The sequence below is a fragment of the Echinops telfairi genome, unplaced genomic scaffold (assembly GCF_000313985.2).
Source record: "Echinops telfairi isolate 266 unplaced genomic scaffold, ASM31398v2 ScPeMD7_15;HRSCAF=58, whole genome shotgun sequence".
NCBI classification, from domain to species: domain Eukaryota; kingdom Metazoa; phylum Chordata; class Mammalia; order Afrosoricida; family Tenrecidae; genus Echinops; species Echinops telfairi.
The window spans coordinates 8,854,449-8,879,251 of NW_022103912.1; the positions used below are offsets into that span (position 1 = coordinate 8,854,449).

At 45.7% G+C, this 24,803-nt stretch overlaps 1 protein-coding gene across 1 annotated transcript in view; it reads left to right on the forward strand.

Annotated features, from left to right (window-relative positions):
* Positions 1 to 206: 206 nt before the first annotated feature.
* Positions 207 to 24,803, forward strand: part of GPR39 (G protein-coupled receptor 39) — a 253,991-nt gene continuing 229,394 nt past the window's right edge. The window contains exon 1 of the mRNA XM_004711914.2: positions 207 to 1,277. Within this exon, the coding sequence (XP_004711971.1) occupies positions 425 to 1,277 (853 nt within the window). The 5' untranslated portion in view covers positions 207 to 424. The remainder of the gene's footprint in view (positions 1,278 to 24,803) is intronic.

Here is a 24,803-nt window from a genome sequence, read left to right on the forward strand (position 1 = left end):
CTGACTCACCCCCGCCCCCGCCGGCGCCGGGCGCCGGGGCTGGTTGGGCGGCGCACTCGCTCGCAGCGTCTTGCCAGCGGTTAATCATTAGCCACGGCCGCCCCAGGGTGCCGCCCCCCGCAGCACGGGGCGGAGAGGGTGTTCCTAGAGGGTGGGCGGGGGCTACAAATGCCGGCGGCGGCGAGGCCAGTGCCTGCGGGTCTCCCTCTCAGCCTGCCTGGGAGATCAGAACCACCCCCTCTCCTGGACCCCTGGGAGGGTGCACCAGCTTGACCTGTTCCAGGAAGTTCTCATGAAAGCCCTTGAAATTCGAAGTTCCCCTTGGCAGGTGAAATCCAGTGAGACGCCTCCTCCGTCCACATTGGTGAGTGGCAGCCCAGAACTCCCGACCGGCCGCTGAGAAAGTCTCCGGGGCTCCCGCCTCATGGCGTCACCCCGTAGGCCCTGGAGTGACTGCTCCCATGTCATCGATCACACCCACGTCTCCGAGTTTGAGGTGGCTACCTGGATCAAGATCACCCTCATCCTGGTGTACCTGGTGATCTTCGTGGTGGGCATCCTGGGGAACAGCGTCACCATCCGGGTCACTCAGGTGCTGCAGAAAAAAGGCTACTTGCAGAAGGAGGTCACGGACCACATGGTGAGCCTGGCTTGCTCGGACATCTTGGTCTTCCTCATTGGCATGCCCATGGAGTTCTACAGCATCATCTGGAACCCGCTGACCACGCCCAGCAATGCCCTGGCCTGCAAGCTGCACACCTTCCTCTTTGAGGCCTGCAGCTACGCCACGCTGCTGCACATCCTGACGCTGAGCTTCGAGCGCTATGTTGCTATCTGCCACCCGTTCAGGTATAAGGCTGTGTCAGGGCCTTGCCAGGTGAAGCTGCTCATTGGCTTCGTCTGGGTCACCTCCACCTTGGTGGCCTTGCCTTTGCTTTTTGCCATGGGCACCGAATACCCTCTTGTGAACGTGCCCAGTCACCAGGGGCTCGCTTGCAACCGGTCCCTCACGCGTCACCACCGGCAGCCGGAGACGTCCAACATGTCCATCTGTACCAACCTGTCGAGCCGCTGGACGGTGTACCAGTCCAGCATCTTCAGTGCCTTCGTCATCTACCTTGTGGTCCTGGTCTCCGTGGCCTTCATGTGCTGGAACATGATGCAGGTGCTCACGAGGAGCAAGCAGGGCACGCAGGCCAGGAAGGGGCAGCCCGCGCTGAGGAAGTCCGAGAGCGAGGAGAGCAAGACCGCCCGGAGGCAGACCATCATCTTCCTGAGTGAGTTCGAGGCACCTGGAGGGCGTCTCCCAATCCCTCTGGCTTGACCCTCAACACCTGTTCGGTTAGGTCGTTCCTCGGCTTGCTTAGGTTGAAGAGTCAAAGCACATGAGGGGCTCCGGGTCTGAGTCTTCAGCTGATTCTTTCTCGGGGTGTGAGGATGTGTGGTGGGTTATGATGAAAAATCAGAGTAGGCAGGAGGGCTGGTTATATCATAGTACCCTCTGATCGTGGGCCAGTCGTAGTACGTCTTGGATAAGATAGGGTTAATCCAGGCTAATACAGTTTGAATGAGATAGAGCTGATCAGGAAATAAGAGGTCAAATTAAGTAATCCTGCTGAGGTGAAAGTCCTTGGACTAGGACAGCCATCTCTGTCGGGGTGTGAAAGGAAATATTCTTTTCCACGCTCTCCTGCCCTGAAGAATCTTTTCTGGGCAATTGAAGTTTATTCTCTCCCTCTCTGCCAGGGACACACACTCTTCAGGCTTATTTGATATTCCTAGAGTGATCTCCTAGACCAGCCTTAGGGAGCTGAACTTCTCAGAGTGCTCTCCCCAGGGTAGTGCTCCGGCTCCCACTGTGGTCTATCTGGTCCTTGGCTCAGCAGAAAAACATGGCAGGCCAGGCAGCCTGCTAGGCTGATTTGGGAAATCTGGCTACAGGGATGCCAGGCCTTAAATGATGGTCCAAAATACCCACTTCATGTTGGGGGGTTTCCAAACGTTTGTGCGATGCAAGTACTTGAAGGCCCTTCTTTGTGTCAGAAAGAGAGCCCACGGTTTGTACTCTCAGAAATCTTCACAAGGAGGGACCTCCTCACTGCCTTCTGGGAGATGTAGCGACAACAGATACAAAGTCTGAGCACGGAGTTTTAAAACATATCTGTATTTCCAGAAACAAGAAAAAAAGATAATGATGTGGCTGTGTGAGTCAAAGGGGAGTTGGTAAAACAAATGTTTTTGGCTCTCCCAAGGGAAAGAATAAATCAGGGTGCTGTTTGTTTTTGGTGTGGGGCAACCTGAGAAACAGGTTCCAGGCCCAGGAGTTAGACATTAGAGAAAAAATGGAGATGCTTGAATAGGGTTGGGAAGAACTCAGTTCTTGTTCCAGCCCTGACCATTGGCTTCCTATGTGTCTGTGATTAGCTGATTTCACTTCTCTGTGTCTTTGCAAAATGAGAATTGTGCCGACATTTGGTGGCACAATCTGGGTCAGTGGCTGTGATTGGTCATTTGCATGACCATTTTATGGAGGAGGAACTGGAGGCTTTGAGAAAAGCTAGTTCAAGTTCCCACAAGTGACTACTGACATGGTCAACCTGGAAATCTAGCCCTGCTTCCCAGGGTAGGGAAATGAATTCTGGCCAGGGCTTTCACAGGCATGTGGTGAAAGCCTAATGAAATTAGCACCAGGAAGGTGCTAATTAGATTTGACTGGAAAGGTTGGTGCCTCTGAGGGCTAGCCTTTCTGGAATTCGTAGAAGGAAATTCATAACAGGTCAATTCTTTCTCACCCACTGCCCAAATAGCAGTGAGTGGAGATACCACTTTTGTATAAAGCTTGAATATCTGTTTAAAGCAGTGGTTCTCAACCTTCCTAATGCCGTGACTCTTTAATACAGTTCCTCATGTGTGGTGACCCCCAACTATAAAATGATTTTCGTTGCTAGTTCATAACTCAGTTTGCTGCTGTTATGAATCAGGTCATGACCCACAGGTTGAGAACAGTTGGTTTAAATGCTCTCACAAACTCACTGACATGTAGCCGATGAAGACTCATGGTGACCCTATAGGATGGGGCAGAACCGCCCCTGTGAGTTTCTGATATTCTTTACGGGAGTAGAAAGCCTTGTCTTTCCCCGAGGAAGGTATAGCTGAACTGTGAATAAATAGTAAGGTACATCTATGGATGGTTTAAAGACTAGTAGCTCTTCTTTCCCCAAGGTAGGTATAGCTGAACTGTGAATAGTAATGCATATTGTAAATGGGCTTTTTCCCTCTGTCGATTGAATGGTTTTTGTGAAGATACCGATTTTACAGAATGGGGATTAGGTACAGTGGTCTCTCCAACTACCTCCCAATCGAATCGAAGCTTTGAGGCATCCTTTGAAGAGAAGAAATCAAAAGTCATTGATTTATCTCTGTTCTGTTGGACCGGACTGCAGGTTTTTCTTGTGGGCGTTGGATGTTTGTTTTCCCTGAGTAGATGTCTCTTCTCCCCATGAGGAGGATCACTCCACAGTAACCCCAGTCCCTATTTTGTGACATAAAATCAGAATGCCCCAGACTTTTCTTTCAAGATGGCAAAGACCATTGAGACCATCTCAGCCAGTAATGAGCGTGTTCTGCTGGGTCCCTGACTCTCATTCTAGCGCTCTCCATATTTCTGTGAGCAACAACTTGTGAAGCAGCCACTGTGTTCCCGGCTATTGAGTGTTGAATGGCAATCAGGTGCACAACGGTAGGTCAAGGCCTCAGGGGAATTTGCCATTTGTGTTTCGCCTGTTTCCTCTGCGGTTGGTTTTCAAAGCTGTTTTTGCAAATGGCCTCCTCCCTCAATGAATTTCAAAGAGCTTTAACAAATAAGAACCCCGCTAATTAACTCAAGTTAGGAAATAAATTAATGGAGTGAAAAGGAGGACATTGTGGCCCGCATCCATCAGATTAATACAATGCAATTTACTTTGTGGCTTTGTAAAACTTCTGCTTTGGGGCATTTTTAACCCAGAACAAATGAACATATAAATTGTTTACAAATCGTTGAATTTAATATAGTGATTTAGCTGCCTTTTTAGTATTTCAGTTAACAGATGGATCAAATTAAAACAAATAGTTGCTCATTTTAAACATATAGTGCATTTAATGTGAAATGTAAATGACAACATAGCACAACATGTTTTTGGAGCTCTCGAGGCAAGCAAAACCAATTAAGAATGTTCAGCCCCCTCATTGTTAAAAATGCTAACTCCTGCATAATAGAAATGAAAATCATAAATCTATTTAAGATGAGGAAGGCTGTGTGGGAAATATGAAGTTTCCTTCCTGAATGTTTAGCTGTTGTGCCCAGTCTTGTTAAAGCACTGGCTGGTGACTAATGTAAACCAACTGGGAACTCTGGGAGAGAAAGAGATGCTGGGACGCCCCCCCCCACCCCAGCTCTCAAGAAACGTTTGGGAGAAAACTATAGTCATGTACCTGAACATACTCCTGAAAACATGAGTGTCTCTCCTTGTCACCCGTCAGCTCCGTGAGAATTCACCAGATTTGTTTCCTGTTGCCAAATGATGGCTTTGATGGTCATTGTTCTATTTGTCAGATGGCAGCACACAGGAGTTTCCCCTTCTGGATTCCTGCCTCTTCCGCGGGCTGTTAAAGATAGGTAGAAACGAGCCTTCTTTTAAGAAGGTATTTCCAGACCGCTCCCACCTCATCCTCTTAAACTTTCACTGAAAGGTAGTCTCTGTGTGTGAGCATCCGGGCCCACGGACACACAAGCTGTGTCTATATTGCACATGCGGTTTCCCATGCCATAGAATGCCATTCACTCAAAGCGAGAAGAGAATTAAGAAATGACAGAGTAGCTTAAAAGAAGTCTGTGTACTCTTACTATGCAAGTTTAAAGAGGACTCCCTTCCAGTAGGGCAATGGGTGGTTTTCTATTATAATGACGAAGAACATATTTTTACAATTAAAAATTTAAAGAAATCTCATAGGTTCAAGACCTTGCTAATAATTTCACACTTGCATTCTGATTGACTTTCTGGAACTGGGGGGCAAGGAGTCAGCTAGCAGCAGGAACTGCTTGTGGGAGAATATGCTGACTAAGGACATCATGCCTCGTGTGTGTTTGGATTAGAAATAAAGGTTGGAACTGCTGCTGTAATTCAGAGGAGTTGACTACAAATCAGATGGATGAATATTTAGATAACTGTGGATGAACCAGGGAGGGGAAAGGCAGAATGGAACAGACCAAGAGATGCACAGAGAGAGAGACCTAGATGAGACATTGAAAGTGGCTCCTCCTCATTGTAGAGCATGCAAGGGACAAAGCTATGGGCACTTTTTAGCCCTCATCAAACACCTTGAAGGGGAAAGCCTGAGGACCATAGGGTCTTGGGGGACCTCAAGGTCAATTGGCCCAACGAAGTGCACAGAGAAAATGTTCTACATCCTACTTTGATGAGTAACAACTGGACTCTTAAAACGTGTGAGCAGTCATCTCAGATGCAATGAGTGGTCTCTCCTTGTCCAGAGGAAAGAAGCGTGATGAGGGCACAGGGAGCAATTAGTTCAGTAGACTAATGGACCCCATGAACGTACGTCTCTGTGACCCCGAGACCGGAGAACTAGATGGGGTTTGGCTACCACTATTCACTGCTCTGAAGGGAATCACATTAGAAGCTCCTGTCTGAAGAGAGTGGAGGGTTTGGGGGGAGGATGTTGAATAAAATTCAAATTCATAAAGAAGAGGTTTACTGATTGGATAGAGACAGGTGGAACCCCTGAGACTCTGGCCCTTGGCCACTCCAGCTCTGGAAGCGAAATGGCTCCATTTTCAGCAGTTCTGTAAGGGGAACGATAACACTAGGAAAGTAGGCACTCCTTCAAATAATCAACCATTTGAGATCAAAAGGTAGCATTCACCCAATGACAAAGGCCCAAAGAGTTAGGAAAGGAGGAGGAATAAAAACAGAAGATGCATCAAGTGAGACAAAGGATAGTACATTGTGGAGATTATGCACTTTATGAATAGAAAACTGATTTGCTCTGTAAATCCTGCAGCCAATTGACAACCAAAATGTTTTTAAAAGAATAGGCTTCCCCCCCACCCCCAAGAAATATAAGGTCCCAAAGAAGTTACACTGGAACATATTTGTGAAAAAGGAAACTAAAAGAATGAAAATCAAATTTCAAATATTTTAGAATACCTAGGTAATGATGGCAAGTGTATGCTAATTCTTATAATCATTACTCAGTATTAATAAGATTTGAGGGCATAATTGTCCAGACAAAACTATTTGAGAGCCTTTGTGCTTGATTTTCACAGCAAGTTTATAAAGAGGCTCTGTCTCCAGGGTTTCTCTTAATTCTTTGCTATTTAAATCGCCCTCATTGAAGTGTCTTTCCTGGAATCATCCTTGTCAAGTTTCCATTCTTTCATGATGAACTGTTCTAATTCTGCCAGGCCTTCATGTGTCAATGGCTTGGCATTTGATGCATGTGTTTCCCTAGCTCCCCTTCCATTGACTTTGTGAAAGCCTGTACCCTGTGTGCAGGCCATACTGAAAAACATAATTGGTTTAAAAATCAATCCTTCTACCCCAGTGCATATCAACTCATTATATGGAAACAGAGTTCTTAAAGTGCTTCACAAGTGCCAGGGGAATTTTAAAATCATTCTTTTCTTGACGAGTTGAAATCTTGGTATCAGAGTCATGTTAATGCGATTAATTTTCTTAGCAAAGACTCATCAAATAATATGGCCACCCACAACTCGTAGGGAAATATTAGCAAAATCAAATTAGTATGAGATCTCATTTTGAATCAAAAGTTTGGATATTCCAGCAGAAAAAGAAAAAGGTTTTGCCTCAAGAATCCAGCGGATTGTCTGTATTCTATTCTTCCTTGTAATAGTGCAGACATGGTTATAATAAATGGCATTTCATGTTTATCTTGCAATTTGTGATATCTGCCATAAATCGCAAGTGACCTGCGATCTACATGGCAGGCAGATATAATAAAACTGCTTTATTTTCATAATCTGGCTGTCTCAATGATTTCATTTCTCTTTTGGAGAGGTGCTTAGTTCCCGTGGAAAGGAATATTTGAATCCCCATTCATTCGCAAGCCTGTTCATCTCTCCTAGGTGCATGCCTCGCGGGGGCTGCCAAAGTACCCTAATGCAGCAGTGGCCTCAGTTGAGCCAAGCATTGAGCTTATCGATGGTAAAACCACTCAGAGTAAAAGCCGTTTGCAAGTTGAGATAGCACAGAGGAAATAGTGGACCTGGGACTTGGGAAGTCTTCTGTCTCCCGTTGATTCACCATGTGAATGACACTCTCAGCTTGCCCCACTCAAATTTTGCCCCACTTCCCACCCTTTTTCATCCGCAACCCTGGGACAACCCACAGGACTATCCCCACTCCTTGTCTCCTTCACTCTGCTTGGGAACAAATGGATTGTTCCCGCTCCGGCTCAAAGATCTGCGGTGACCAGCCTCACCTGGACTCTGCTTTCTCTGGGCACCTTTCTCGCAAAGAGTTGAAGCTCCTGAATGCTAGCTTTTGGTTTTGTTTGGTTGGGAACTTGTTTGCACAGCCTCTTACCCTTGCCCAGGCTGTTCTTCACACTAGGATCTCTCTGACCTTCTTCCCTAATACCCCAACCCCATCCAATTAAAACCCATCAATGGCTTCCTAGTGCTCTATTTCAAAGGCCTAAATCCTTGAATTAAGGCCCCAATGGTTCCCCCAACCTCTTTACTGGTATTGCCCACCTTCAATTCCCCCAGCGGACCATGGTCAGGTTCTCCACTGCCTTGGCCTCAGCCTATAAAGTTTCCTCTGTCTGACAGGGTATTCGATCCGATCTTTTTTCTTATGCTCCTCGTTCAAGTTACCAGCTTCCTCCTCTTTCAGCTTAACCCTGAGAAAGCTTGCCTTATCCTCTGACTTTATTAAGCCTCCCTCGAAATTAGACACACAGTTGTAATTCTACATTTAATTGTGGGATCATTTGATGGATGCACATCTTCTCATTTCTTTAGGGCAGGCACTCTCCCTAATTTGGCTCAACACGGTACCACTATCCCTTAAGGTATTGCTTGACAAGGAGCAGATGTTACGCATAATGACTATCTGTGGACTGAATCAACTGATGAACAGACTTACGTTTGGAGTTGGGAAGCGATAACATGTTTCTCCATTGGTACACATTCCTGTAGAATGTGTTTATAATCTTCTCAGACTTTCCCATTAGTCTGGACCTGGAGACACCGTCTTTGAAAGCAATCCACTCCTTCCAAGGCTCGCAAAGCCAAGCCATCACGAAAGACATTTAAAGTCATAGCTCCCCTGAGTAGGTTAATTGTCCCCTGAACATTAGCTTTAATCAGATGTACCTGACAGAAGTCACTTTTAAGATGAAAATGGTCAGGGTGATATTTAACAGCCCTTGTTAAACTCTATTTGACAGAATGTTAATACAATGCTACATTTCGCCCCCTCAGCCTTCCATTTCACCATTAGCTAATAATGGAGAACTCAGGGTAGTGGACAGAGAATGCAACGAGAATAGTAATCGAGTTTTGGAAATAGTAATGTGATTTTATTTTCCCTTTAAATTGCATTCACGTGCACCCATCACCCTCTAGGCTGAACCCTGAGGCTGATCTCCCCAGGGAAGGTAAAGAGTACTGACTACCTCATCCAAAGGTGCTGTCGATCCGCTTGGCATTCCGAAGCTGGGTTTCTTGACCTCTTTCGCTAGGCAATTATCTCGAAGCCAGGCTTTGTGAAGGGTGAAAAAGGATTGCTAAACTCCACGGGGCTCCCTTGACTGTATGCCGAGCCCAGCCTGGTGGACGAGATCAGCTACCGTGCAGCCAGTTCCACACAAAACCATAGCTAAGGGGGTTGAAATGTGGCCCGGGAAGCCATTGAAGGATTTAAAGTACTGAAGCAGCGCAGCAAAATCACGGCGCTGCCCTTTGGGTGGGAGCATTTGTTGCATTGCACTTTGGGTCAAGATACAGGCCTGGCCTTCTTCCCAGATGGAAAAAGATAATCCTCTGTCGAGATATGCCCAGGTGATGGCCCTTAGTCCTTTCTGCCATTAGCCAGCATGTTGACCCTCAGTTTGCCCAAGCCTGACGGATGCCTGCACACCGTTCCATGACCAGAATGGGCGTGCTTCCATTCGACTTCTCACATTTTCCCAGCACAGAGACCCAAACGATTCCAACATTGCTCAGGTTCTGGTTAGGCAGCAGTTTCAAGGAGTTAGGCTAGGTTGTAGCCTCTCAACTTGTTTTGTCTACCCTGTTTTCCCCAAAATAAGACAGTGTCTTATATTAAGATGCAGTAGGTCTTATTTTCAGGGGATGTCTTATTTTTCTATGAAGAAGAATAAGGTACACATTTATAGTTTTATTAAAAGAGACCTCGCACTTCCTGTCTGCTCTGGCTGCGCTGCAGCCAACAGTGAGCTGCATGGCAGCACCCGCCGCTATGGTCCAGCGTCCAGAGTTACAGTAGCTTTGGGGAGGCTTATTATCAGGGAGGCTTTATTTTCAGGGGGATGCCTTATATTTCAGCAAGAGGCAAAACTGTAAGTTGGTCTTATTTTCAGGGGATATTTTACTTTCATGGAAATGGTATTATGCAAAGACCATCCCATTATTCAACAGCAAACTCAAGTTTTCATGTTTTCCCTAAAGCTTTCTGGAATCCCTCCAACCAATACTGATCTTTCTAATGGCATTATATTAAATATTGAGTTACCATCTTGAGCTATTCTCCAATTAGGGTTCAGATGTTGTTTCTCTGGATGTACACAGACCACCGCTTGTCCATTTATTGTAACGTGGTTGCTTGAATGTTTCTGTGATGCTGGAAGTTATGTCACCATTATTTCAAACACTAGGAGGGTCATCCATAGTGGGCAGGTTTCAGTGAAGCTTCCAGATTAAGAGAGACTAGGAAGAAGGACTTGGTGATCTACATGGAAGACGGTTAGCCAATGAATACCCTAGGACTAGCAGTGAAACATGAGAAGGCACTCAATCTGACTGCAGAAGAGCTGCCTTCTGAAAGTGGGGTCAACCTCAACGATGGAGTTAAGCTTTCTGGACGTCTTTGCTGATAGCACAATGCAGTGAGAACCCAAAGCGGCAAGCATCCATTCAAACTTAAAACATTTGAAGTGTGAATATGGAAACATTGGAAGTCATTAAAAATGAAATGGAGTGTCAGAATGATCAATATTATAGGCATGAGTGAGTGGAAACGGACTAAACTGGTATTGGCCATTTTGAATTAGACAAACATCAACAATGTGGGGAATGACAAATGGAAGAGTAATAGCTTCACATTCATTATCAAAATGGACATTTCAAGTTCTATGCTGTAGGACAATGCTGTCAGTAACAGGATAATGTTCACACAACGACATGGAGGAAAATGAGTACTATTATTCAAACTTATACACCAATTACTGATAACAAAGATGAAGAAATTGAAGAGTTTACTAACTTCTTCCGTCTGAAATTGATAAAGCATGCAAGGAAGATACATTGATTGATTGATTACACTACTGGTGATTAGACACACATTACCAATCTCATTACTGGTGATTAGGAGCCCTGGCAGAGTAATGGTTATGCATTGGGCTGTGATACACAAGGTTGGCGGTTTGAAACTACTAGCTGCTCTGGGGGAGAAAGGGCTTTTTCTACTCCTGTAAACAGTTACAGTCTCAGAAACTCACAGGGGCAATTCTACCCTGTCCTATAGGGTCGCTGTGAGTCAACTTGATGGCAGTAAGAGACACACACGTGAAAGTGGGAATAAAATAGAAGGATCAGTAGTTGAAAAATAGGGCCTTGGTGATAGAAACGATATTGGAGATTGCATGATAGGATTTTTAAAGACCAATGACTTACTCATTGTGAATACATTTTTCAATGACATAAGCCAGGGGTCCTCAAACTACAGCCCACGGGTCCCATGTGGCCCACCGAGGACATTTCTCTGGCCCACCGGATGTTTTTGCCCATTTTGGTTTTTTACTTCAAAATAAGATATATGCAGTGTGCATAGGAATTTGTTCATAGTTAAAAAACAAACAAACTATAGTCTGGTCCTCCAATGATCTGCGGGACGGTGAACTGGCCCCCTGTTTTAAACGTTTGAGGACCCCTGCAGTCACTGTACATGTGAACCTCATTGGGTAGAATACACAGGAATCAGATCAACCAACAATACCTGTGGGGAAAGGTGATGGATAAACTCTATTACCATCAGTCAGAACAAGGTTAGTGACCAACTGGAGAATAGACCATTAATTGCTCACCTGCAAAGTCAAGGGGAAGCTGAAGAAAGTGTAAGCAAATCCCAAAGAGCCAAAGTCTGGTCCTGAGTACATCCCACCTGAATTTAGAGACTATCTCAAGAATAGATTTGACTCAAGGAACACTAGTGATGAAAGACCAGACAAGGTGCCGAAGGGCATCAAGGAAATCTTATGTGAAGAAAGTAAATTACCATTGAAAGGGAAGGAACGCTTGAAATTTGCTTATGACAGAGTAGCTGGAGCAAATTGAAAGGATCAGGTAAAAGAGATGAACAGAAAATTTCAAAGGACGACTCAAGAGGATCAAGTAATATAACCAAAAGTTTACAGACCTGGGTTAGACAATCATAAGCTCAAACTTGTCATTTCTCAAGGCTCCAGGAGTTGACAGAATAGCAATTGGAAACTTTGACTCATGTGTGCCAAGACATTTGGAAGACAATTACCTGGAGAATGGACAGGAAGAAATCATATGTGTGCTCGTTCCAAAGAAAAGTGATCCAATTGAATCCAGAGGCTATCAAACAATATCATCAATAACACATGTGGGTAAAATTTTGCTGATGATAATTGAAAAACAGTTGCAGTTGCACACAGCAGCTAGAAATTGAAGCTGGCTTCAGAAGAGACTGGCATGAGGGCTACCATTGCTGATGTCAGATCTCGACTGAAAGCAAAGAATAGCAGACATATCTTTCACGGACGCTGCAAAAGCATTCAACTGTGTAAAGCAGTGTTATCCAAAGTGGGCCATACTCCCCCACCCACTGTGGGGCACTGGAACGATGAGGGGGGCAGGAGGGAACACTGCCAAAGCAGATATCTATACTTTATTCTGCTTTAGGGGTCACAAGCTAAAGTTTTTAATTGCCGGGGTCGGGGGTGGGGGTGGGCGCTGAATCATTTTCTGAAAAGGGGGTAGTTGGCCAAATAAGTTTGGAAACCTATGGACCATAGCAAACTATGAATACCACTATGAAAAATAGGAAGTCCAGAATATTTGTTGTGCTCCTGAGGAACCCGTACAAAGACTGAGAGGTGGTCCTTTGAGCAGAACAAGAGGGTACTGCATGGTTTAAAATTAGGGGAGGTGTGCGTTAGAGTTGCATCCTGTTATCCTCCTTTCTCTATTTGTCGAGCAAATACGCAGAGAAGCCTGGACACTGTATGAAGACAGGATCGGAGACTTATTAACAAGCACATGCTGATGACAATCTGAGTAGCAATCTTAGCCTGGATCTCAGTGACAGAACTGTTTGATCCTCGCTCTGCAGCAGTGTAAACGCCTCTGCTAAGAGGATTCCAGGTTGGACATATGGCTGCCTTCCAGGTTGAAAGCGTCTCTTTGACACGCTCCCCTTCTAAGAACTGTGCTTTTGACCCTTTCTCCTCCTCCTCCTCCTCCTCCTCCTCCAACCCCCCTTCTTTTTAATGGACCCAATAGCTTTAAGCATGCGTTCAAACATAACAGTCTTTAGGATGATGCAGGACCAGGGAGTGTTGTGTTGTTATACATCGAGCCACTATGAGTCCAACCAACTCCCTGCCTCCTATACTTCGCCTTCTATAGATGCATCCAACAGTGATAGATTACCTATTACGTCTCAATGACCAGGAAGTTGACCAAGCTCCAAGGCATTGTGGAAGGTTCTTTGGACACGTTAAAAAAATTATTTTATTAGGGGCTCATACGACTCTTATCACAATCTATACTCTCTGGACACTTGTTTGAGGAATTTAACGTGTAGATTTGAGGCCCATGAGTTGGATTTTTATTTTTTTAACTTCAGGACATTTAGATGGTCAAAGAGGCAGAACTAGTAATTTATCATTTATTGCTCCTGTCTCTCTTTTTCCTAATAGACTGTCACGTACCAGTTTTTTATCATCTGCTCTCAGGTGGCCTCTGACTCAAGATGACCCTGAATGTACCACGGTAGAAGTAGGCACCAGGGGACTGCCAGTGGCTGATTTCTCAGGTGGCAATCACCAGGTCTTTCTCCTCCTCTGCCTCTGGGTGGACAGAGACCGCCCGTCTGTCCTTTAGCAGTGGCATGTATTAACAGTTTGTACAACCAGAGAAGCCACTAGCTAGGGTGACCAGATTTTAACATTGGTAAAGTGGGACAAAAGTGGGACACCATTGATAAAACTCATATCCTGGCGAAATAGCCACATGGCAGCCAAAAACCATATACCCTAGCTTGTCGTGCATTCTTTCCAAAAATTGAGACTTTTTAAAAATGCCGCGGGATGCGGGAAAATTGTTAAAAATCGGGACTGTCCCGCCAAAAACTGGACACCTTACACTAGGCACTAATTGTTAGTTGCTGTTGAATTGATTCCAACTCACGGCGACATCGTGTGCGCAAAGTAGAACTCCATAGGTCTTTCAACGCTGTGACTTTAAGAAAACTATTGCCAGACCTGTCATTCAAGTCCTCTCCAGGTGGGTTCGAACTGCCAAACTTTCGGATAGTAATTGAGCATGTAACTGTTTTTGCCACCTAGGTACTCTACCTAACACGTTGACTCACTGCCATTGAGTCAGTTCCAATTCCTAGTGACCCGAAAGGACAGAGCTTCCCTCCGGTCTCTGGATGGGTCAGTCTTTATGGGAGCAGACTGCCCCATCTTTCTGCCGCAGCACTGAGTTGGTGCTACTTAAATGTTTGATGAAAAAGTGTTTAGCTGGGGTACTGTGTGGCTTCCCAAAGCTTTCCGAAGAGGCAACCTACACTCTTCTTCACTTTACTTCAAATGGAAAAAAAAAAAAAAGCCAACCTCAGTGCTAAAAGCAAGTCTGAAGGAGATTCTCAGGCGAGCTAACTAAATGTAGCATTTTCTGCTTTTTGGTTTTCCAGCTAACGCAGAAACTTTACATTTCCTGTTTGCACAGCTTGTGTGCAAGAGACATGCTGGCAGACGGAGGGCTATTCAGACATCTTCTCACACTGCTACACATCGCGGGGGGGCTAGTGGTTGGAGAGTGTTACCAGAGTCTGACAGATGAGGGTTCAGGAGGCGAGGCGGCAGCGTCAAGTTGTGAGTGTAGTCGATAAGTGCCTAAGAAATGGAAGGCCTGCTGAAATGGAGTTCTGGTCCCGATGAGAGTGGGATTGTAAAGAGGATCCATCTTCCTCTAGGGAAAATCCACCCTGCATTACCAAGCTGCTCTATATACTGCGCTTCGGTGGAAGGGAGTCACTTGGGTGTTGGCCTTATAGATTACAATTATTGGGGAAGACGTGATATAATCATCAGGGCACAAGAGGTAGGCAGGGCTTTTGTTTTTGTGAACTTTATGGGTCTCCTTTCGGTATGCTCTACTTCTGCAGGCTTAAATGTCATCTTGAAATGAGATGTTGTGTATTTGTAGAGTTTGTGTATTTAAACCATAGCGGATGCATTGTCACTGCTTTTCAAGTGCAAGTTTCTCTGGATGGGGGAGGCGAGTGGGTTGCCATGGTGACTGATGGTGCTTTTGAGAAGAGAAGGCAACTTCTTTCGATCCAGGCTCTTCTCCTCCTGCGCTGGCCTGGGCTTTCTTTATTCCTGAAATGCTTGTAAAGTCTGTTCGGATTGGTGTTCCCCTGCTGGAGCCCCTGCGGTAAGCATTGGACTGCCAACTGCAAGGTCAGGGGTTCAGGACCAATGAGGCTTTTTATTCCCATGGAGATTCAGAAAGCCCTGGAAGCCCTCTGGAGGATCGCTATGAATTGGAATTGATTGGCAGGCATTGGGTTGGGTTTGGGTCCTTCGTTCTGGAGAACTAGCTAGCGCGTTTTCAATTGGGACTTGGCTAACCCAGTACTTACGGAAGCCTGTTTCAGGTTATCATGGCCTGGATTACCTCGGGACAACCGTTTTGTGAAAGAGGGAAACTGGCTCAGCAATCCCACAGCATCTTCAGGACTGCTGCTGTGTGTGAATCCAATGTTGCTGCTGCTGTGCCAATCCATTTCTTTGATGGTTTCCTCCAGTTTCTTTATCTTTTTTAAAAAAAATCATTTCATTGGGGGCTCATACAACTCTCATCACAATCCATCCATCTGTCCATGTGTCAAGCACACTTATACATTTGTTGCCATCATCGTTTTAAAAACATTTTCATTCTATTTGAGCCCTTGGTATCAGCTCCTCATTTCCCCCCCTCCCTCCCCGACTCTCACTCCCTCCTTCCCTCCCTCCCTCCCCCCTCCTTCCCTCCCTCCTTCCCTCATGAACCCTTGATAATTTATAAATTATTATTGTTTCATGTCTTACGCTGGATGTTTCTCTTCACCCACTTTTCTGTTGTCCATCCCCCTGGGAGGGGGTTATATGTAGATCATTGAGATCAGTTCCCCCTTTCTTCCCCCCATCTTTCCCTTACCCTCCTGCATCACTACTCTCAGTATTGCGCCTGAGGAATTTATCGGTCTTGGATTCCCTGTGTTTCCACCTCTTCTCTGTACCGTGTACATGCTGTGGTCTAGCTGGATTTGTAAGGTAGAATTGGGGTCATGATAGTGGGGGGGTTAAACATTAAAGAACTAGAGGAAAGTTCTATGTTTCATCAGTGCTACCCTGCACTCTGACTGACTGGTCTCCTCCCCACGACTCTTCTGTAAGGGGGTGTCCAGTTGCCTACAGATGGGTTTTGGGTCTTCATTCCACACTCCTCCTTATTCCCAATGATATGATTTTTTTTGTTTTGGGTCTTTGATGCCTGATACCTGATCCTATCGACACCTCATGATCACACAGGCTATTGTGCTTCTTCCATGTGAACTTTGCTGCTTCTCAGCTAGATGACCATTTGTTTATCTTCAAGCCTTTAAAACCTCATATGCTATAGTTTCTGATAGCCGGGCACTATCAGTTTTCTTCACCACATTTACTTATACACCCACTTTGTCTTCAGCGATTGTGTCAGGAAGGTGAGCATCATGGAATGCCGGTTATTTGACCAAATGTTCTTGCATCAAATAAGTACTTGAGTAGAGGTCCAATGTCCATCTGCTATCTTAATACTAAACCTATAAATATATATACACAGATCTATTTCTCTATCGTCATATATAAATATATTGACATGCTTGTATTTAGACCTCTATAGATGCTCTTTGCCTCCTACTTCTTTCCTCCATTTCCTTTTACTTTCTTCTTGTCCCACTATCATGTTCAGCCTTCATTAGGGTTTCAGTGATTTGTCTCTGTTACATTGACCTTGAACAAGCCCTCTTGGGCCTCCTACACCCACCTCACCATCAATTTTGGATCACTTGTTCCCTTGTCCTTAGGTTTGTTAATGCCCACTTCCTTTCTCCTGCCTCCCCCTCTCCCATGTTCTCCCCTCCCCACCTCACCCCCTCAAGAACCTGCTGTCCGTTGTTTTCTCCTCCATATTGTTTATCCCACCTAGTTTATCTTATAGACCTGCAGAGACAATAATAAGCACAAAAGCAAAGCAAAGCAAAGCAACAAGACAAACCCCCCCCCCAAAAAAAACAAACAAACAACCAACGACAAAAAGAGAAAAGCCTATAAATGGTTCAAGGTCTGTTTGATTACCTTTAGGAGTGTTTTTGGGTCCAGGCTTATGGGGTGCCCTGCCCTGGCCCCACAGTCTATTTTTGGTATTCCCCGGGGACTTCATTGCCCTGTTCCCCTTGCTGTTCTGTTGCACGCTCTTAGTGTCGGCTCAGTGTGGCGGGGTCAGATCGGGCACAATTCCTGCACTGTGTCTCCAGTGTTGTTCCCGTAGCACTCTGTGTCAGTGAGGCATGTGTGTCTGTGGTGGGACTGGCCCTATGGTCCTCTCTGTGCCTTGGCTGTTCTGAGCAGGAATATCATTCTCGGGATATTCTTTCTGATAGATTGGCCCCACCTGTTTTCTCATCATCCTTTGTTATAGCACCAATATCTTCCGTGATTTCATCCTGAGGGCAAGTATGGAGCAAGGCCATGTCCTAAAAATCACTGGGCCCAGAATTAAGGGTCCTCTCCAAATCCATTCAAAAATCTATGGTTTATATAAGTCTGGTTCACTTGATGATGATCATTTTATGATAGAGAACATTATAAATCATCCTTCTGGGTCATAAGGTAAGTATATTGATAGTGTCCTTAATTTAGCCAATGGTATAGAATTTAAAACTTGAGAAAAGAAAATAACACAAATACAGGCTGACTGTGCCTCATCTGAGTCTCCAATTCCAGGGTTCAACCTGTAATTCTCCCCCATTCGGGTTATTACTCTGGATCATCCAAATTTTAAAACTTCAGCTCTGTTCCTGTTTTGCTTCATCAGCCATGACTGGACTGGTCAGGACAGGTTCAAAGCCCAGATTTTAAAAGCGAAAATTAAATACATTTTCAAGTTCCCCTTTGCAATGTGGAGATAAAGTAATCTCAACGTTTAGAGGGCCCTTCTCCAGATTGTACTGGAATTTGGGGGACTTCTGAGGTGCCCAGATGTAATGAAGCATTTTGTCCTTCATTCAAAGAGGTTCCTGTCCTTAAAAAAAAATGTTCCCCCTTCTTCTCTGTTAGGATATAACCCTGGGGGCCAGCCAGCCACAAGGTTAGCCTGCATCTACTGTCTCGACGTCTCAAAGCACCACCTCTAATCCCGTTGCCCTTCTGTCAATTCTGATTCATACTGACCCGACTGTGTGTTCGAACTGAGCACCACAGGGTTTTCAATGCCTGGGATCTTAAGTAAGTAAACCTAAGTAGCTAACCTTACAGGTAGTGGCCACACACAAACACCTGTGCCACTCAGGGAGCGCACACCCTCTCCTGAGTTTTTCCCTCACTAGGCAGCATCCCCTACGCTCCCTGCTACTTCCCCCTCTCCTCTGCTCTGTCTGTGGAGTTCTTGCCAATGTTTCCCAAGAGTCTGGTCCTCTTAGAGAGTGTGTGAGCTTTGGTTGCAGGGAGGAGAGACAAGTAGGAGAGAGTCCGGGTTCTGAGAGCCTGCCCTCACGAAGCCAACTCATGCCCAATCCAAGCCACAGGCCTGTTTCCTGCCTGGGAGCCTGACTCATTCGCTTAGGTCACTGACCAGCAGCTCTCAGGTGGTGATTTGTAATGATGACAAAAACAGGTTCTTTGATCCTTGACCTCCAGAGCAAAGTCCCCCAGCGTTAGGTGCTCCTGCTGCTGCTACCGACCATTTCCAGGTGTGTCTCCATAGGAGCTGGCCGTCAGGCCAAACTGGTTTCAGCTGTAAACTCGCACCTTTGGTTCTAAGGATATTTACTGTGGGAAATCGAGAATAAATGCAGCGTCTTCCTTTCTTTGAGGAAATCCAAAAGGCTATGTAAGAAAGGGAAATCATCTTGTTCCTTTTGAAGTGCTTCTGTAGAAAATATTTTGGTTTTATGTTGAGAAATTCTCCTGAAATACAGGTCATGTAAGTACCTTTTTCTCCAATGCCACCTCAGTGTCAGGCAATTGTCCAGATAAACTTGTCAGACCATTTTGCTTTGGACAGTATATTCAAGAATTCAGTCGGAACTAGAGAGACTGGTGCTCAGACAGAAAGGTGTGCTCTTGGAGATACTGCTGTATGGAATTCCCACACATTCAGGTCTGGTCCGTTTTACTCTGCCCCCCTTTCCTTGGCAGTGCTGAGAAAATTTGGTGTTAAAATTTTGGCAAATTGGTGGCTCTCATCACCGTGCATCGTGTTTGAATCCTTGGAGGACTCCCAGGTGGCCTTTGTGATGGTGAGCTGCTGACTCGTGTGACCCCATGGCTGTCACACCAGTCTAATAGTTTGGGACCCACAGGACCTTCCGTCCCTCACCTCCAGCAGTAGATTGCAGGCCTTTGTGGCTAATTCATCCTAGTAGTGTGGAAGTCCCCATGACACTTGTTCAGCATCACAGCCACGTGCAAGCTTCCACTTAACAGGCAGGTGGTAGCTGTATACGAGATCTGTCGGCCAGGAATTGAATCCAGATCTTTTGCAGGGAAGCCAAGAATTCTGAAATGCTGCTGGCCTCCAGGTGGCTTATCCCCCATGCAGACGCATAGTCCTGGGAGGCCCCTGTGGTTCCTGCATTGCTTACCTTCTGCTTGGAAGAACCAGAGCAGCCCCAGGCCCTGGCAGCCCCCTTGGGTCGGGACCATTGGATAAATATTCATATGGATGTTTTCTTCACCCACCTATAAGGCCAAAGCCTTATTGGCCACAGATCAAGATGAGTTGTTTGAAAAGTGTCAAGATGAGCTTGATTTTAAAAAACACAAACAAACCACGCTGCTGGGGGAGGGAGAGATGGAAAATAAACCAAGCAGGTGACTAACACAGGACTTACGTCTTGCATGTTGATTCGGGATGCCGATGCCGTAGTAACGCATTGTTCCCAGAATCCACATTCCCGACGCCCGTTAAAACACACGACACTGAAATTGTGTTCTCAACATTTTGCCCATTTTCACAGTGATCATGAGACTGTTGAAACGACATTCTGAATTTGTATTGCCTTTTTCTGGGAGGTGCTGGAAGCATTTTACAGACAGTGGCTCCTCAATCCTCATCACACAGCAACGACATGTTGGTGGCAGTAATGTTTGTAATTAGATTTGACTTCGTAAGGGGCCTCCAGGCTGGAAGAAAGCTTGGCGATGGGGTAGTGGGACCTGCTTTGTGCGTAGAGACTTGGGCTCTGTTTTGGCGCCCCTGCTTTATCCATCTGCCTCCACCTCAGTTTTCATCAGTCAAATGGGGTAGCAGTCCATCTGTCTCATCTTAAAAGGATGCCCTGTAGGTGGTTTTGCGTATTCATTCAGATAGGTTGTGATCTTTTGAATGCTTGCTATGTATCAGGTGTTCTAAGAGCCTTTTGAAGTTAACGATAAATCATTTAATTCTCCTAAAAACACTAAGAAGTGGTGTAGTTGTTAATGCTATCCCACAGAGAAGCAAATTGCACTACACAGTTTAAGGAGCTTACTTCCCTAAGGTAGCCCAGCAGTAAAATGATAGAGGTGGGATTTTAATTCCAGCAGAGTAGAACCAGGGACGGTGCTATTCACCCCTTTGTTAATGTTAATGAAACATTTCCACAGGAACCTAGTTCCTTGTCACCGACCAATAGTCACCCATCCTTACCTTAGAAGGAGAAGTGCATTTTGATAGTTCCTACTGTACCCATTTCACAAAGAAAAATGCCACCGTGGATCCGTGAACTTGACTGTGTGATTTACTCACATAACCTGCCCACAGTTTGAACAGCTCTGGGCTCTCCCAGGTTCCTTCTGGGATGCTCTCAGAGCCAAGCTTTGGAAGATCAACATAGAAAATGATGTGTGATGATCTGAGGGGGGCGGGCATGAGGATATTGGAGATCAGAAATGTGGATGTGTGCGCAACTGCTGGATTTGCGCACGGCACCACCTCTTGGGGTAGCCGTTGGCATCTGAATGAGTGCATTTGGGGGTGAATGAGGCCAGCCTCACTCGTCTGTCCTGCATCACCTGGTCTTCAGGTATCTTCTTAACCTGCATGCCTGGACATCACCTGTAAGGGAAGCCTAGCAGCCAATCGCCATTGATTCTGTATGTATCAGACACTGCCTGGGAAGATCTATAGGGAGCAAAAGTATTCATCTTCAACTGCAAGGAAATTGCAAGTCATTAGGGAAAACAGACATATATGAAGGGAGAATTGGGAAGCAATTGACTGGTGAGTCAACAATCACAAAAAAGGCCCTGGATTGGACAGTGGTTTGTCTTTATACATTGCTCACAGAGTCTGAGCAAATTCAGTGGCAGTTAACAACACTGGCATAAGGAGCATACGTTTTGGAACTAGAGCATCCTGGATTCTAGTACTGTTATGCCTTGCCCACTGACATGACTTTGGACAACACACTTGACCTTGCAGAGCTCTTGTTCTGCAGCTGCCTTTGTAGCTCAAGTAAGATGTCATTGTTAGCTGTGGAGTTAGAAGGCCCTGGTTCATGGGGACCCTGTGCACAATGGGATTGGGCTATTGTGATCCATAGAGCTATTTACTGGCTGATTTCTCAGAAGTAGATCACCAGGCCTTTCTTCCTAGTTCAGCTTTGTCTGGATGATGTACTGAAACCTGTTCAGCAGCATCACAAAAAGCAAGCCTCTCGTAATAATTAGGTGCTGGCTCTGCCTGAGGTACATTGGACAGAAACAAACCCAGGCCTCCTACACGAAAGGCGAGAATCCTACCGTTGGACCCACTTAAGGACTCTGGTTGTGTTGTGGTTACATGTTGGGGTCCAATCAATGTGTTAGCAGTTCAAAACCACCAGCAGCTTCTTGCAAGAGAAGACTGGGGCTTCTACTCCCACGAACAGTTACTTTCTTGGAAACCCACAAGGAGTGTCCTTTTGAGTCCGCATCAACTCAATGGCAGCGAGTTTGTTTTTGTTTTGATCCACTTAAGAGAATGCTTGTGAAAGTAGTTGGTGAACTGTAGACCGCTAGGAAGGTGTTTGGCGCTGTTGTCGTAAGCAATATTGCTAAGTACTGGAAGTCTGCACCAGTGCGTTTCAGGGGCTTCAGCAAAGGAGAAAGGATGCTGCAGAGGTGGCCTTTGAGCTTCTGTTTCAAGGGCTTGAGGAACACGATTGAAATTGCAATTGAAGGGTGAAGGTTATGCCAAGTTCAACCACTGATATGAAGCAACTTAGAAGTAACCAGCTTACAGCTCTACCACAAATAGGAGGGCCCTGAGGTTCCTTCACGGGTGTCCTATGTTCTCTTTGCCTGATGCCCCCACCTGATAATCAGCTAATTTCAAGGTCAAATTAAACCAAAAGTAGTGGCGGTTCAGTCAGTTCCAACTTCTGGTAACACTGCGTATGTCAGAGGAGCTGTGCTCTGTAAAATTCCAGTAGCGGATTTTCAGAAGTAGGTTGCTTCTGAGCTGCACTGGGTGGACCCCAACCCGCAACCTTTCTGTGAGCATCTGTGGCAGTTACATAATCTGTTAACTGGAGTGGAGGGGTGGAGTCTAGCCTGTCAATCAGGTTGCAGCCTACAGACATAAATAGCTCACTGGAGGCCAGACTCAGACTCTCCTTCCCTTTCCTGCTGTTGAGACAGAGAGCTGGAGGAAACCCATGGGACCCATGCCAGCAATGAGATGCTCCCCCTGCCACTGGATCTACAAGACCTTCTACCCACCAGCCTGTGATCTTCCTGCATTCGGCATCATTGCTTGTGCTGCATGAGCCTAAAGAGTAATTTATGGACTAGTATCAGACCTATGGGCTAATTTGGACTTAAGAACTTGATTTAGACTGGGTTGGGATGTTTGCTCGAAATACAACTGCTCTTTGATTTAATGCTCTTTCTTATACACGTGAGTGTCTATGAATTTGTTTCTTTAGTTCACCCAGACTCACACAGCATCCCAGTGCCTTAACTGCTTGCCTCAGTCAAGGATGGCAAGTCCTGTTTCTCTACAGCCCGAGAGACTTGCTACGAAAGAATGACTTTTACATGTTCAATGAGTTGTCAAGAAAGAAAAAAACATGGGACAGTTACTATGTGACCTCTCAAACCAAACAAATTGACTATCTGGTACTCGAGACACAAGATGTGCCAGCTAGTGCCCTCTGCTCCAAACTCACGGCCATCGAGTCATTGTTGACTCCTGGTGACTTCTAGGTAGACCTGCCCTTGTGAGTTTCCAAAACTATAACTCTCTACAGGAGTAGAAGGTCCAGTCTTTCTCACAAGGAGTGGGTTAGGAGTTTCGAACTGCCAACCTTGAGGATGGTAGCCCAGTGCATAACCACTGTGCCCCAGGGCTCCTCATTATGCCCCCACGTCTAGTAATCCTTGTCTGCTGTGGAAGTCTTTACTCAGTTCTGCCTCGCCCTCTCTCATTCTTCTGGCTCTGTCCCGCCCTCCGGGCATACAGCGCCCACTCAGGGGAGAAGAGGGAGAAATGTGCTCCCACTTGCTCATTGTCTTGCTGTAGGGCCATCGAGAATTCCCCTGCCTCCCTCTCGAAGCACATTAATACGTAGCCTGGAGCTTGTATATGTTTAGTTCTGTTGACATGTGGCGCTGTCAGTGATTAGTGCGGAATGCCAAAACGCCGGGCTACAGCTGAGATGCCGTTTATAATACCGCTCGTGAGATTATTCCCTCCTCGTGCAACTTTCCATTTTCCCAACATAAATAACCAGAGGCGATCAGATTGCGAGCATCATTTCTCTGCGTGGTCAACCTGGCCATTTGTCATGAATACGTGAGGTGAAAATGGACCCAAATAACCTGGAAAATCGCAACAGAGCTAAGTCCATTGTCTGTTTTCAGAAGAAAGGCAAAGGCGAATGGCTCCCTTTCTTTTTTTCCTTTTTTAAAGGGGCCGAGGCAGTCAGAATATCCTGAAGACAGGCTCATGTGCAGCTTCAGAACAAAGCCTTTCAGATGTCACCGAGGCGATGTGCAGGGTTGCTTGGCAAATGGCTGTGAAGCGGGGCAGATGGCTTCAATCGCTCTGTTGTAAATATAGACTTGTCCAAGCAGGCGGCTCAGACAGGGCTCCACTTGACCATGCTGGGGCTTCGCTACAGGAAAATTAGATGCCTTATGGTAGCTTGGAGATTGTTCTTCTTTTTGCCATCTAGGAAAATGCTACCGTTTAGAGAGAGAGCAGAAGGCTGACGGCACATCCGAATGGAACGCATTCTGGAGAAAGGATAGTTAAGAGATCCACTTGAATGTGCTTTGACGAGTCTTTGGGTTCATCCGTGGAGGCTCCCTTCCAGCACAAGCTTAGATGGCTGTGAAGATAGCAAGGACATTTAAACATCTTGTGCAATGCAGAGTGTTCATCCATTCCCCACGCCCTCACCAAGAAGAGCCCATGAATGAGGAGGGCAATGAATGGACAAATGCGCTTTACACAATGGATGTATGTATGGATTGTGATAAGAGCTGTATGAGCCCCTAATAAAGCGATGTAAGAAAAGGCAGATTTTATGTAGGGGCCAGGCCATGAGTGTCTACCTGGTGCCACGAGAAACACACACACACACACACACACACACACAATCCCATAGCAGCCTACAGGCTTGAGATGGATAGAATGTTTTGGTTGCTTGACCCCAGTGTTGAACAATGAGTAGTTTTTATTGTGGTAAAATAGTTCTAGCAGATTTTTCACTTTGTTAATTTTTAATGCACACATCATTGGCATTAATTCTACTCATCATGTGTGTAATTCTCTCCCCCTTCTATTCTAAAATGCAGTCATCACCCTAAACCGAAACTCGGTACCTACTGAGCAATAACGCTTCTTTCCCCCTCTCTGCAGCCCCTAGTAACTTGTAATCGCCTTTTTTGTCTGAGTTTGCCTATTTTAGATAGTTCTTATATGTGCAGTTATATAATATTTTGTTTCAGTGCGCTCTGCCAAAAAAACATAGGTTGTGCCATTTTGCTGTAAAATCATAACTCTG